Below are 15,698 nucleotides of genomic sequence, written 5' to 3'. Positions count from 1 at the left end.
CGTCTTCCCCCTCTGCCATCGCTCGCTTGTACTCGTCTGCGTCACGAGTACTCGAGTACTTGAAAAAAGGCTAGTATCGGCCCAATACCGATACCTGGTATCGGTACTCGCCCATCGCTAATAATAATCAATTCTAAAAAGATTCAATAGCCGCAGAAACTGTGTGGGTGCAGTCACTGCACATTCCAAGGTTCAGCGGAAGTGCAATGTCATTCGGGTGAAGAACGGCAGCAGTTGCTGTTGAGTGGGCGCAAGTGCAAGTACGGGTTACTGGAGAGATACATTGGACTTGTAATGGGGGATGTCGTGTACGTACAGTATGCAGTATGGAGTACACTGGAACCTCCACTGAACGGACTAAACAGATTCAATTGAATCACTTTCTTTTTGTGGTCTAAAAAAAAAAAAAAAAACACCCAATACTGTACAGAATTATTGTTTTGTCCTTTTTTCGTGACCTAAAAAAAACAGCACTAAATAATTTTTGCATCACAACAATCCACAGCAATCTGTCGATTAGTGAGGTGCGTTCAAATCACGACAGCAAATCGATTAGTGGACAGATGAGGAGCGAGACGAGGCGAGGAGAGGAGAAGAGCGGTGCGGCCGGTGGTCACCCGCCGTCGCTTACCAAAACCAATAGGGGACTCGCAGCCAAGGGCCCGGTGGCTACCGGCTAGTGGTTTACACGGAGCAAAGACGGGTGAGAAAAGAAGAGCAGAGTTAATAATAGGCAACGCTTTGGGACGGCAGAAAGGGGAAAAGAAGAGCTAGTGAGATCGTGTGCGCTTGTTGTGTGCTTCCAGGTTCGCGCGCATTAATGCCACAAAGCTTTACAGTAGAGGGCGCCCAAGAAAAAGGCAGTCGTGGTCAAAATTAGAAGGAGGAATTGTTTTTCAAGTAGTGGAAGGTGAAAAGTGAATGTTAACTTGTCATACCAGATGGTGATGAGTAGAAAGTGTTTGGAAAATCAGCAAGCCCTTTCCCAGTTATTGTTTTAACATCACTTGGATAATGACAAGAATGGGATGGACACACCTCGGTGAAAGTTCTCAAAGTTGCCATTAGTTCATCTTATTTCAAGTATTTGGTTATCTCCCAACTACGCTGTAATAAGCCAATTGGTTTGCTCGTATTCTGTTCTTGGTCCAAGATTTTCTTCCAAACTAGTTTTCATCGAATGTTGAAATGGAATTTTAATAAAAACAAAAATACACACTGGTACATGCAAACCTCTGTTCAAATTACAGTTTTTGTTTTTTTTTGTACCGTATTTTCACGACTATACGGCGCACCTAAAAGACTTAATTTTTTTCAAAAGCTGACCATGCGCCTAATAATCCAGTGCGATCAATATTGAGCCGCAACAGGTCTCGCTGTCAAGACGCTATCGGTGAAGGAGATCCCGCCATCTTGGATCGCTAGCTAATACTAATATTTTACCTCAGAGAAAATAATAAAACAGCTGTTTATTCATTTTGGGAGTGAATGGAGCTGTCAGAAAGCTAGTTTGGAATATTTTAATAAAGTTTGACTGACCTATCTGACTTTTGTTGACATTCCTTTTAGCGCAGCACCATCTAATGGATGCATAACGTAACCCCAGCCTCTACTGTAGCGCCTTATATATGAATAGATTTGTGAAAACTGATGAAAATTTGCTCTCTTCTTATGCTAATTGCTGCAAAACAGAAACATACTTTTTTTTTCCTGATGAAAGAAGAGACTTTAATCTTTCTTTTGATAGGTTCCATGGTTTTATAGCAATTGAAAACAATATTCTGTGGGCCTTGCAAAATCAGCCAAAATTCAGTAAAACAGCCGGGAGCGAACGGGATTGCTTCTGTAAAAATGGCTGGGAGTGAATGAGTTAAAAAAATAAAAATGATTCATCTTTTTCTCATGTTTTTATATCACAAAAACCTGATATTAGAAAAGGGGTGTGTAGACTTTTTATATCCAAAGACTAGGTTTGTTAGACAGTGACAAATGCTTTCAGTGGGTTGGTTGCCTAGCTGAAGTGTGCCAAAACGTAATTTCTGTAACGTTCACGAGAATGTAACGTGACATGAAGTAAATTTTAAAGCCTCGTTCACAAAGAGATCCAGTAAAATGGGTGGAGAATTCGTAAAAAAAATTGCCAGGTCAACTTTATCCCCCCCCGCCCCCACCCTCCTGGTCCAGTCCATGTCGGGAAAGCTGGGAAAACACTTTCTTTTTTTTGCCGTCGGTGTGGAAGGGGCTTAAAGTGTGCGTGTTTGGCACGTACCTTGGCCTCCAGGGTACATGCAGCGAAAGGCCCGGCCCAGCTCCTCGGCCTGAACCCGGCCAGCGGGCGTCAGCTCGCCGCCCCACTTGAGGACCAGCAGCAGGGACGGACCCTCCCTCTTGGAGTCTGAACAACAAACGCCATTCAAGGATTTGGGAGATTCCATTTCTGGCACATTCGTATTTATGCTTGTGCAAATATTTGCCGGCATACAGTGTGTGATGTGTTCGCCCTCGTGTATTTGCAAAATAACAGTAAGCTGAGCTGTCGGTGCGCAAGACAAAAATAGTCGGCAAAGCCTCATAAAAAGAGCCACTGTTGATGTAGTAAGTGTCTATCTGGAGTCCCTTTTTGAGAAGCAACAGGAACCTTGTAAGGTTGCCTTTTATGTCGTGTTTGCGTTTACATTTCACTCGACTTGTAAACTGATGTGAACGGCGCATGACTGACAATATCAATAAACACGCCGTGCCTTCGCTTTCTACAAACTAATTAATCTGACATGAGAAGATTTAGATTCTGTATGAGAAGCTGCACAGTATTATTATCAGCGGTGTCAGGTGATTACATTTTTTTTTAATCATAATTAATCGCATGACTTTAATAGCAGTAATAACTGTAATAATAATGCATATATTTGTGGAGACTGGGGTATTTTACAATTTTTAAAATGTGCAAAATTTCACAAGATGAGATATAGCTCATAATATGAAAGAACAATGCACTGATCTGTCACCGTCTTACAAATGCAATCGTGCCATCTAGTGGCAGAAAAATGACCTCATAACAAATAAATATCACACTCGTTTTTTTTTTTTTACATCTTTTTAATTTTAAGTCAATTTATGAGTGATTATGAAATTACTGTATCAATGAGTAAAAGATGTGGCCATTTCTATTTATCTTTTTTTCTTTTTTTTTTTTTTTTTAAAAGAACCTTTATATACCTTACCTTCATATTAAGAACTATCTCATCTTTAACATGAATGAACATTTTTAAAATTGCAAAACACAACTTGACTCCAGTCTCCACAAATGCATGCATTATTATTAATTTTATTACTGCTAAATTTTGACGTGGACGCGTCTGCTGTGTTGCGACTGACTGAAAGTGGTATTAAAGGAACTTCAAATTAACCCAAAATTAAAGCGATTAACATTGACACCCCAAATTATTATTGCTATTATTAGCGCGTTTACCTTCCTCTTCGCTGGAGGCTTTCGGTTGTCCGTTACGCAAGTACGTCAACTGGACTTTCCTGTTGATACCTGAGAAGTGACCGTACCTGGTGGGAATAAACACACGCACAAACACACACACAGAGAGAGGGAGAGCAGGCAAAACGGTGTAATACGCGCATATGGCAGACACGCAAGTAATCTCACACACACACAAAAATAAAATTAGCTCGCAAAGCTAAACTGATTGGAGCAAACAAACACACAAAAAAGCATTCCAGTGACGTTCAATAGTGCTGTTGTGTTGTGTTAAACAATCAAAGTCGGCTGCGGACTAATGAGTCCTGAGTTCTCTTTGATGAAAGAGCAGGCAGCTGCCTTGCTGGTCACATGATGACGGACGCGGGGGGCTTAAAACAAAAACCTCTGGCAGCCGGCCAGTGCGGTACATGTGAGGCTGTTGTGAGTGCTACAATGTCATTTGTGACGCCTTGTGTCAAAACAAAGCGCACGGTCATTTCCAAATATTTGTTTTGTCCTTGGGTAGATATGCGGAAACAGTACATCTGTACTCTTATTCAAAAATAGACGATCCCATACTATGACGCCGATGTCATTTGCCAGCCTGACTTAAACTTTCTGGGCTGATGTAAATAGGAGCCATGCCTGCTATGTGAAGATATGAAAACAGATAAGATAAAAAGGAAAAAAAAAAAATTCTATAAAGGCTAAAAAAATCCCCCTAAAAAAATAAATCAACTGAACATTCACATTCAATATGCATTAAAAAAAAAAAAAAAATTGAAAATAAAATCTAGCAAGTTGTCAAACCTAAACCTTGTACTGCTAATCGGTTTGGTAAAAAGTTGTATTGTTGCATTCCTAATTTTGAGTCAGACATAACGTAAAACTGTATTGAGGTCTTGCTTTGCATTGTAATTGGGCTAAGGTGGCGCACATGTTTAACTCTTTCACTCCCAGCCATTTTCACATTTCGCAATCCCGTTCGCTCCCGGCTGTTTTACTGAATTTTGACAGATTTTGCAAGGCCCACAGAATCTTGTGTTCTATTGCTATAAAAGCATGGAACCTATCAAAAGAAAGATTAAAGTCTCTTCTTTCATCAGGAAATAAAAAGTATGTTTCTATCTGTTTCCGTTTTGCAGCAATTAGCATTAGAAGAGAGTTAAGTTTCATCAGTTTTCAAAAATCTATTCAAAATTGTAAGTAATTTAGCTTTTTTTCCTACATGGCTCTGGTTGATCTCCTTTGCTCTGCTGCCACCTGCTGGCCGTTTGTGTAATAACTACCATTTCTGCAACTGTTCTTTGCAGTTGAGAGGCTGAATCAAAGCCGTCTGTATGCTCTAGCATAAAAAATTTAAAAAAAAATAAAATAAATTAAAAAAACGTATAAATACGTCTTTGGGACACTTAAAACATAAAAACAAACTTATTTACACGTTATTGGGAGCAAATGAGTTAACTCGTACGACCTTTACACTAAGTCATTGGGTGGCATAAAAAAATAAATAAATCTGTTTCCATTCTGCAGTCAGTGTTCGACCTTTGCCCTCCGCCATGTCGATAACGCAGATGCAGATAACGGTGTCGTAGACGAGAAGGAGATGAAAAGATGGACATGGGCCGATTTGGAGTCCGCGTGACGCGTGATGAGGATCCGCATGCACACGCAGCAACACCGCACACGTTGTTGATTTGCACACATCCGCCTTTGACTGCGGGTGTCTCAATGTGTGTCCTGTTAAAAGGCGAAAACTTGAGATGGAATTAATTGGGGAGGTGATGCACAAATTGGTGTGCAAAATATTAGGAACAGTCATGAGGATGCTTATGGCGTTCAAGGAGGAGGCGGCCCAGCATCAAGGCAACGCCGTTCCTAATGTTTTGCACATCCGGTGGACGAGAGGAGGGAATTATTAAATTTGCATCCGTTTGGGGTGGGGGACAATGAAAAGGGGGAGAGAGAGAGAGAGAGTGCGTACTGAGTGTCAAGCAAGCTGGATTCCCTTTTGGAAAGGAGAAAGAAGGAGGGATGGGCAAGAGGAGGGAAGAGAAGATGAACATGAGACACAAAATGAGTCAAGTGAGGATGAAAGCTGGAGAATGACGGACAGACTCGAGCGCGACGACGATTTGGAGATGAATGGATGATGACGTGAGAGAGAAGGGAGGCGGAGACTTGCGTATTTATCTCGGTCAAAGCTGTTTTGAATGAAAACTTACAAAATAATTAAACAAAAATTGGGAAAAAAATTGTTAAAATAACAAAAATTCTGTAAAAAAAGAAAAGACTAAGTGAAACGGTGTTTTATAAACTAAGACTAACGATAAATTATAGGAAAATTGTCCTTCGTTTTCATCTTTGTCAATTAGGGATGTAACAATATACAAATATCACGATTCGATATCACGATATGAAGCTCACAATATGATAATTATCAGGATATTGTGGGGAGGTTGGCGATATTTAAAAAACACAATATTGTAAAAAAAAAAAAAAAAAAAAAAAAAAAAAGCTCATACTAAAAAAATAAAAAAAAATAAAAAAAACACAGTATTGTGCTTTTGTACATAACAGCAATACATATAAACTACCTCCAATCTCTAATAACACGTAATATTGAGTCAGTTATTCGCTAATGCACGCACACATTGAGTTCCTCCACATATTGACTCGCTTCACAAGATATTAACAATCCCCTTCATCTGACAATTAGTGTCGATTTTAAACATAGAAGGGCCAAAACATGCCGAATGAAAATTAAACTGCACTAAAAAACTAGCCACCAGAGGGTGCTGGAACTGCACAAATGGAAATCAACCTGACTTTTTTTTTTTTTTTTTTTTTTTTACATCTGTGTAGCTTCTAAATATCGTGAACATGACGACGACGATATTGTGGCAGTTTTAATATCACAATATTGCTGTTATCGTTACGTCCCTATTGTCAATATCATACATGAGCGTTCGGGGTTCATATTAAATATATTGATTTCAGTCTTGCTGTAAATAAAAACTAACAAAGCTCCCCTAAAAATGAATTAAAACCAAATGAATTACCGATAATGAAAAATCCGAAACTACTATAACCCTGGTGTGTGTGTGTATGTTTGTGCGTTCTCACATCTCCAGGACGGTCTTGAGTTGCTCCAGTTTGGACTTCTTCTCCTCAATCTCACAGTCGTTATGTTGGCCAAGTTCAAGCAGCAGCAGGCGAGCGATGTCCAGCACCTCCTGGAAAAAGCAAACGGTTTGAAAATGTTCCTTCAAAAACATTGCCTGCGGGAGTTCATACACAGGGTGCCTTGATTTATGAGTTCAATTTGTTCTTGTATGCTCCTAAATCAAAACACTTGTATCTCAAATCATTTTCACCACTGAAATGAGTGGAATTGCCATGAGCTCATTTGCTCCCAAAAACGTATAAATACGTTCTATTTTAAATATTTTAAGTGTCCCAAAGACGTTTTTTTTTTTTTTTTTTTTTTTTTATACTAGAGCATACAGAAGGCTTTGATGCAGCCTCTTAACTGCAAAGAAGGGTTGAAACAAATGGTAGTTATAACACAAACGGCCAGCAGGTGGTAGCAGAGCAGAGGCGATCAACCAGGGCCATGTTGGGGGGGGGGGGAAAGCTCAATTACTCACAATTCTAAATAGATTTGTGAATTTTGATGACTTAGCTATATTCTAATGCTAATTGCTGCAAAACGGAAACGGATAGAAAAGTGTTTTTTTTCCTGATGAAAGAAGAGACTGAAGACCAAAAAGAGAAACCAAATCGGCCAAATGACGACCTGTAAAAACTCAAAAACCTAAAAAAAAAAAGGACCTACCTACTGAGTAGGTTTTCAAAGTTCCAGCTCACCTGAAGCTGTTTTGGTTTTTTCAGCTTTAGCTTTCCTGACTTGTAACCACCGCACTTGTCAAACAATTCAAAGAATCTGTGATGAGACATACAAAAATTTGTACATAATAAATATTAAGCATACGATGTATGTGGTTTAAAAAAACAAAACAAAAAAAAAGCGTGTCAGTGTTGTTCAGTACGTACAGAGGATGTCGAACCTCCATCTTCATCTTCTGCTTTGGTGTGCGGTCTCCATGGCGAATAATGGCGATAACACAGCGCAGCTCCATCCTGCGTCACGAGGAAATGAGGTTAAATGAGGCAATAAGAGAGAAGCGGCACAAACAGACAACACATCACCATTATCGTCTGGCCTGTTTTTAATATGTCAGAACCACAGAAATGTTACTTGTAAAAAAAAAAAAAAAAGTATTCATGTCACACCTTTAACTTCTTTTCAAATCTGAACTACTAAATCTATTTCAGTAAAGTTGGAGAAAGCGCCAACATTTCAGGTAAAATTGTTACTACGCAGGATGTACTGTCCTTACATGGTTCCCGAGGTTGTCGGCACAATGGGGATGTCTTCGGCCTCCATCGGGATGGACCAGGGAATGTGGAACTGGGGGGCCAACTCTCTCATCACCATGTTCCTGCCGAGGCAAAGGGAGAAGAAGAAGAAAAAAAAAAAAAGTAAACTTACTGAATGGCGTTTGTGAGCCAATTGAGCTTTAATTGAATTTGCTACACAACTTGTTTCATTTGCTGTGAAGCATCTAAGAGATTTCCATTAACACGTGGCGGTTTTCCGTTTGCATGATCGTGGATGTTGTCGGCACGTTTGCAAGTGCGCTCGGGGGGGAGCGGCGTAATAAATCAGAAGGCAATTAAGCCACAAAGCTGTCAGGGGGTCCGTCAATGAATTATGACACACTTGCCGCAAGGCTAAAAAAAAAAAAAAAGAAAATGGTGGTCAGCACCTTTGATATCAGGTGCGGGAGGCCCAGGCAGAAAAGTTGGGAGTGAGACAAAATATAAAATTAATTAGAAAATTTCTGATCTCAAAATCAGGAAACTCAAACCAGAGCTCAAAATAAAATAAAAAGTAACAACTTAATTGATAAAACTAAAATTGATGTGAATCCCTCATTGACATGTTTCGCCTGGTGCTGCTGTTTTGGTTAGCAACAGACTTCAAATGAGCTCAGCAGTTAACTTCTTCAACGTCCATTTGTGATCAAAAGTGTCTATAGACCAGTGTCAATTTTGACAAGAAATTTTAATTTAGTTTTAGTCTTCTGACTAAAATTAATTAAAAGTTTTAGTCACAATTTAGTCGTCTGATTTTGAACTTTTTTTCTAGATGGCCCTGGTTGATCTCCTTTGCTCTGCTGCCACCTGCTGGCCGTTTGTGTAATAACTACCATTTCTGCAACCGTTCTTTGCAGTTGAGAGGCTGCGTCAAAGCCTTCTGTATGCTCTAGCATAAAAATAACAAAAAAAACGTATAAATACGTCTTTGGGACACTTAGAACATTAAAAAACATATTTATACGTTATTGGGAGTAAATGAGTTAATTGTTTTGACGGAAATCTTTCATCGACGAATTTATCACTGCTATCAACTGATGTCATTACAATAAGGGACATTTCAAGAAATTTTGAGAAAATACAGTAGGTTCAATAAAGTTAATTCCACACCATGTTGTGACATACATCAATGAAAATCAAGAGAGAGAATGTTGGTGGATTATTTATTGCATCTTACATTGCATTTGTGCTGGTTAACCAGCTGGAGATTTGACTGTAAAACGACGTGTGGCATTGACAGCACTGAAGGGAGAGACTTACCCGAGCACCTTGGCACAGTCGTCGTAATACTTCATGGAGTTTTTGACAAAGCTGAAGCCGTTGACGTCGCAGACGAACGAGTGGCCGTTGGCTCGGAGCAGGTCAAAGCCGCACACGGTTTGCTGGCATCACAAGCACACGACAAAACAAGGTTACAGAACCTGACAAAATGGCAGAAATCAAGCAATTTCATTTTGTTTGGTTTTGTAGCCGGTTTTAGGTGCCGAGATGGCGATAAATAGTCATCCAATCGTCATGGATCAGATCCTTTGATCCAAATCATGACAATGGAACCCGACACGAATCCAGCTGCTTACCTTGAAGGCCAGGCAGACTTTCCGGGCGACCAGCTTCTCCATGGCGGTCAGCATGACGGGGTATCGGATCTCCTTCCCTTCGCTGTCGCGCTCCACCTTCCCGTCCAGCGCAGGAGACTTGCGGGCCTCTGCGTGGGCGTAGTCCGGACCCACCGTGTACACCTGACAAGCATAATTCACTTGAGATGCGAAATTGCAAAGAAAACCAAAAAAAAAAACCACACATTGCACATGATCGGCCACGGTACCTTCACGTCTGTCCCGTCCGTGGGCATGAACTCCTCGTAGATGTACGAGCCCGTCTTGCGAATGTTGCTCTCGGGTGAGTATACGCTGCTGCGACTGCCGATCTTCGAGCGGCGGGGATGCGGAGACACAAAAAAAACAATTTTAAATTAAATTACTTCCTGTCATCCTGATTTGTGTTAATCATGTTCTAGACCTACACTCAAAATAAAAAAATCAAAATAAAAAAATCAAATCAACTTTCCGTTTTCAGCCTACATACAACTTTTCAACTGACAGGATTAAAACAACAACAACAAAAAACGGAATCAACTGAAAGTACTTTTAGCATTTTTAAAACTAACTAAAACAAACTATAATTATATAATTATTTCATTTCTATCTTTTTTTTTTTAATCTTTTTGGAGTTACTTTAATATTCATTCCCAGCCAATGAAGGCCCACAGAATATTCTGTTCCATTGCTACAAAAACATGGAACCTACCAAAAGAAAGATTAGAGTCCCATCTTTCATCAGGAAAAAAAAAATTATTTGTATCTGTTTAACTTTTGCAGCAATTAGCATATAGCATGGGCTATATTCTATATAGCCCATGAGCCAAGTTTCATAGTTATTCACATTCCTTTTGAAAACACTGGCAAAAAGCTCTTGTTGCAACATGGCCCTGGCTAATCGCTTATATTCTGCTGCCACCTGCTGGCTGTTTTTTCTAATAACTACCATTGCTTTAAGCGACCTCTTCAGGTCAGAAGCTGCATCAAAGCCTTCTGTATGCTCTAGCATAAAAAAAATAATAATAAAAAAATAAATAAAAATGTATAAATACGTTTTGGGGAGTGAAGGACAAAGTATTAAAAAACGTATTTATATGTTTTGGGGTTTGAATTAGTTAAATGTACTGTTTTCAAAAAATAGAATTAATACTAAAACTATACTAAAACTAAGAAAGTTTCAACTTGAACAATGCATTTTTCTAAAAAAAAAAAAAAAATTGCTCTATAAATGAATTAAAACCAAATCAATATAAAAAAAAAATCCAAAACAAAATAAAAACTATAATAAAAAATTCAAAATTATTGTAACCCTGGTTCTGATATGATGACAGAATGTTTCCTTTATAAAATTCAATATTCAACTGGTCAATGCTGTTGTGATATTGAAGGCTTCTAAAGTCTTAGCAAGACTACGCTGGACTGATCACCAGCCAATCAAGTGCAACAACAAACCACACCGATTCATTGTGAATATTTACGGCAGCGTCTGTACTTCTTCCAAATCTTTTTTTTGCCAACCTGAACCTGCCTCATGCCCGATTTTGCTTTACCTTCCTAAAAAGTCTTTGGCTGCCGCCGCCCGCCGACGTCGGGTAGTAGATGTAGACGTTGTGGTCCTCGGCGCACACGGGCTTCTCCACAAAAGGTTTGGGGAACGCCTCCCCGTTCACCTCCACGTGGTCCTCGCCCTCCACCAGGCTGCACTCTGAAAACCAGTTTGGGTGTGCGAGCCTTCATTTTAACAACTTCTGACAGACGAGTGGAATTTTTCCCCAAAAAAAGTTTACCCTCAGGATTGTCCGGGTCTCGGTTGAGCACGCCGTATCGAGGTAGGTCGATGCCCTCTTCTTGAAGGATGCGGTACACTTCCCTCCTGCGGCACCAACAAGGTCTTACTTGTTTTTTTTCGTCGTAGTCGAGTCAAGCTACTGTAAGTTTTCTCGGGGTGGCTGCTCAAACTCTGATGGGGTCTCCCAAGGCTTTCGACTGATGAAACGTGGATGCCAGGCAGGTTTTGAAGCAGAGTCGAGAGAAGCTCACCACTCCCTGCCCACCAATCCACCGCAATATGTGTAGCTCCGCCCTTAATAAGGTACCGGAACCACTGCAGTTGGATGGTGGCTTATGATGTAGGAATAATTGTAAATATAAGTTATCATACATGTGCTGCAATGAAGGATGCTTTGCTCTGCTCCACGCTCACATTTCATGTAGCCTAGCTATATGTTATCTTATCAGAAGAAGCACAAGAACCAGAACATCTAACGCAGCAGAATGGTTAGAGCCAGTCTGCCGAGGTCGCCTGTTTTCTATTAAGAACTGACTTCAAAATTGACCACACATGTACTCAGCAATCTTCCACTCACATGCACACAAACATAAACAAACAAGTACACTGTGTTCCAACTATATTTTGAATTTGCATTAATAGGGTTGGAACACCTGTGGAACTAGGGGCGTGCAAAACAAATAAAAAGAGAGAGAGAGGGTGAGGTAGTGAATTGTATCAGTCTGTTGCTCTCCTCTCGAGCTTCTTCTCTCCTTTTTGTTGTGTTTAATAAATGTTAAACAGGTAAACCTGACAGTTCACTTGATAACCTTTAAACATTGAAAAAAAACGGCCTATAATACAAAACTATGCTCGCTAAAAAGGAAACTGACATCGTGACGAGCACACAAATTGCATTTGTGTGCGTGTGCATGCGTGTGTACCTGTCCTGAATGAAATACTGCATGTTGAGGTCATTGATGAGCAGCGGATTCCTGAGTTTCGCATATTCCACAGCTTTGTCCAGTGGGAAACCTGCACAAATGTTACAAACAAAAAAATAAACAACAAATTGAAAATGATCAACATTTTATCTAGTGACATCTTTAATATTTTGTTGTCCGAGTATTTTAAATTAAGATAGAGTTAAAAGCATGTTACTGGTACGTGTGTAATGACTAAGTGTATTAAAAATACATTTTTATTCAAGGAATAGAAAACTTCTCATCACCCTCGTAGGATGAATTATGACTCAAAACGCGCGGAATGATGATTTATGTGGCAAGTGCAAATTAATACAATCGTCTGAATGTTTAAACGATCCATTACTTTATGGTTATCCGTGCTGTCGTTAACTACCGTTGTAAATAGGGGTGTTAATCGCGATACTACATCGCGTGATTCTCGAATCGATTCAATAAAAAAAAAAAAATCGATTTTTTTTTTTTTTTTTTTTTTTTTAAGAGCTCAGAATTGTTCATTCGGTAGTCTTACCGATTCAACGTCTTATCATCATTGCCTTTTTTTTTTTTTTTTTTTTTTTGTGTGTGAATCGATTTTTAAACTTCCATTTTTAATGGAAAAATATTTAACAAAACGTCTGACTTCGGGTTAGGATTCACACCTTGAGCATGGAAGAATGTTATATGAACGGAACATTAAGCCTTAATATTTTATTTTAATGCTGTTCAAACATGAAACAGATTACAACCTCTATAAGACTGAAATTTCAGATAAATAAATAAATACATTTTCATATAAATCTTACACTCTACAAGCTTACCGATTAGTATTTTCTAAATTTGAATGAAAAAAAATCGCAACAATCGACTTATAAATCCGTATCGGGATTAATCGGTATCGAATCGAATCGTGACCTGTGAATCGTGATACGAATCGAATCGTCAGGTACTAGGCAATTCACACCCCTAGTTGTAACCTTAAAAAACGTAGAAAATACTTTGTATCTATCCCCTTGAAAACTGTACCTGATTCCTGCAAAATGCTACCTTTGGAGTGAAAGGAGATGAGGCAGTCGCACAGCGGCCATTTGTCCACGGGCTCCTCCAGGATGACGTCCTCGGGAAAGATGACCACCTCGATGTAGTCGAACTTGCAGAGGCGCTCCAGGATGTGCGTCATGGGCTTGGACTTGGACTTCTTCATCATGCAGCAGATGCCGACCACAATCTGTCGCTCGGGCGGCTGGCCGGGAAGGAAACGTGACCACTCGTGAATGACGACTCGCGCGGAACGGAGCGAGGAGCAGCAAGCTGACATGACGACGGATTATTGGTCGTAAATTTCAATTTAGACTCCTCGCCAACTTGGCCATCTTGCATCAACAGTAATAATTCCAGCTGCGGCTATGTATTCTCTTTTTAAATCAATCATTTCAACAATAACCCCATCAATTAATCAAGCTATTTTATTAAAAATGACAACAATAATATCAACACATATTACAGCAAAATAAACAATGCACACATGAGGTACAATGATATTTTTTTCCATTTCTGGTGGCCATTCAGTAATCGGCATTACAGGGTGTGTAGCTAGCTTTTAAAGGCAGGGCCTGGTCGGTGAGTGACGTGGGAGGCAGCAAATTAGCTCAGATTCATAACTAGGCTGTTAATTAACTTGCTAACTTTTAGCCAGTATGCGTGTTGGGTCGAGTGATTGGGCGTCAGCTTGTGGCCATAGAAGCTTGTGTAAATAGTCTATTTTTCGATTAATTCATGAGTACAACCCCCCCCCCCCCCCCCCATTTTATTATTAAAATGCAGAACATTATTTACAAGTGACAATGCAGAAAATGCACAAACAAATTGATTCAGTTATTGGTTTGGTCTGCAACATTTCCACAGTTCATCAATAAATAAATAAATAAATAAATAAATAAAGACATAAATAAATAAATAAATCACTGTCGTTGCGCCACTATCGAATATTTTTAGAATTGTTCAATCTATCGATGATTCAATTGATTAATCGGATTCATTTTAATTTTAAAGAGTATTACAAGAACATTTTTTCCCCTGATTACTTTTGATTAACCCATGGTGTTTATTTCGTACTTTGTATTTGTATAATGATTTTAAAAAAAAAAGGGGGGGGGGGGGGGGGGGGGGGTTGATGTTTTACTATGTTACCAGTTCGGTCATTGTTTTCCAAAGTAAAAATAGAAGTTTGCAAATGTCTTATTTTGATTAAACACAGAAGATAATCAGTCTTCTTTCATTAAGGACTACTGAAATCAGAAAACAATTTACTGTTGATATGCTGAAATCAGAGGATTTGGAGCACTTAAAATTTTTAATTTTAATTAATTAATGTATTAATTAATTAAATAAATAAAATATATATTAATAATTATTTAATAATAAATAAAATTAATTTAATTTTAAATTTAAATTTTAAAAATGGCTCCAAGCGATTACTTGATTATTAAAATATTTGTCGATTCATTTGATAATCGATGAATTTTGACAGCTCTAGATCGTTGTTTTCCAAAGTAAAATCAGATGTCGGCAAATGCCTTATTTAAAAAAACACACAAAGATCAGAAATCTGACAGCATTTACTGTTGATAGGCTGAAATTTTAAGTGAAACAAGATCTTCAAATGGATAGTTGTTGATTAATTTGATAAATGATTAGTGCACATCTCATTTTTGGTGCATTGATGAGATTTGGCCAATTTTTATATATCTGGCTTTGACATAGACAACTTAGAGGCAACAAAATGGTTGACGGCTACAACTAATGGTGACTAGGCATGGAAAATGATCCCATAATTTTGCCCGCAGCACCAGTATCACATTACAGCCACACGTGCACAATTTAGTCTCGGGTCCCCTTAACAGACCTTCGATTTTGACTTACCGACTCGTCGTCTTCGTCCTCCATGTCCTCTTCTCGGAACATGTCGATCTTGACGTCCACCTCCATTGGCTGCAAATCGGGCTCGTCATCTTCGTGGTCGACGGCGGCCAAGCCTGCGCTGCCCCGCCTCGGAGCGTCCCCGGCGTCCGGCCGCCGTCCGTCGCAGGATTCCGACATCATCACGTGCGCGACATGTTCCGGGCCGGTCGGGGGTTTAAATTGGGATTTCCAGACACTGCGGAAGATATCGGCCGTGCTTTCCGAGCCTGTCGCAGTTCCTCACCGGGTCACTTTGCACGGCTGCACTCCATTGTTTTATTTTCTTTCCTAGTGGTGACACAAGAGCAAAAAAGGGTGATGGCAAACAGTTGAGCAAGCCTAACGTGCGAGGTGGCAGCGTTGCCACATCCAACAATGCAACAAGAAGGAGCAAGTGCGCAAACGTTACGCGCCACTGACAACGTGACAATGCGAAAGAATTTCTGCTACGTACAAATATTTGCTGAAAACAAGCGTATCGACAAAACTCCTACAGC

The 15,698-nt window shown here is 39.5% G+C and overlaps 1 protein-coding gene across 12 annotated transcripts in view; it reads right to left on the bottom strand.

Annotated features, from left to right (window-relative positions):
• Window positions 1–15,371, bottom strand: part of ppip5k1b (diphosphoinositol pentakisphosphate kinase 1b) — a 31,606-nt gene extending 16,235 nt beyond the window's left edge. For 11 of the 12 annotated variants that reach the window (XR_013282908.1, XR_013282911.1, XR_013282907.1 and 8 more), the window contains exons 1-14: window positions 15,163–15,347; window positions 13,288–13,483; window positions 12,223–12,313; window positions 11,298–11,383; window positions 11,061–11,215; window positions 9,738–9,839; window positions 9,490–9,651; window positions 9,173–9,294; window positions 7,873–7,974; window positions 7,526–7,612; window positions 7,340–7,415; window positions 6,596–6,705; window positions 3,470–3,555; window positions 2,270–2,395 (exon numbers count right to left, since the gene is read on the bottom strand). Coding sequence is in view for 7 of the 12 variants with exons in the window: in XM_077517580.1 (XP_077373706.1) it covers window positions 2,270–2,395; window positions 3,470–3,555; window positions 6,596–6,705; window positions 7,340–7,415; window positions 7,526–7,612; window positions 7,873–7,974; window positions 9,173–9,294; window positions 9,490–9,651; window positions 9,738–9,839; window positions 11,061–11,215; window positions 11,298–11,383; window positions 12,223–12,313; window positions 13,288–13,483; window positions 15,163–15,342 (1,681 nt within the window). In the remaining 5 variants the exon portion in view is untranslated. Of the gene's footprint in view, window positions 1–2,269; window positions 2,396–3,469; window positions 3,556–6,595; window positions 6,706–7,339; window positions 7,416–7,525; window positions 7,613–7,872; window positions 7,975–9,172; window positions 9,295–9,489; window positions 9,652–9,737; window positions 9,840–11,060; window positions 11,216–11,297; window positions 11,384–12,222; window positions 12,314–13,287; window positions 13,484–15,162 lie in introns of all 12 variants that reach the window. The other variant, XM_077517573.1, reaches the window with a different exon arrangement.
• Between the last annotated feature and the right edge of the window lie 327 nt (window positions 15,372–15,698).

The sequence above is a fragment of the Festucalex cinctus genome, chromosome 3 (genome assembly GCF_051991245.1).
Source record: "Festucalex cinctus isolate MCC-2025b chromosome 3, RoL_Fcin_1.0, whole genome shotgun sequence".
Lineage (NCBI taxonomy): Eukaryota > Metazoa > Chordata > Actinopteri > Syngnathiformes > Syngnathidae > Festucalex > Festucalex cinctus.
The sequence above is the reverse complement of the archived record's forward strand: the minus strand, read 5'-3'. Positions and strand labels throughout refer to the sequence as shown.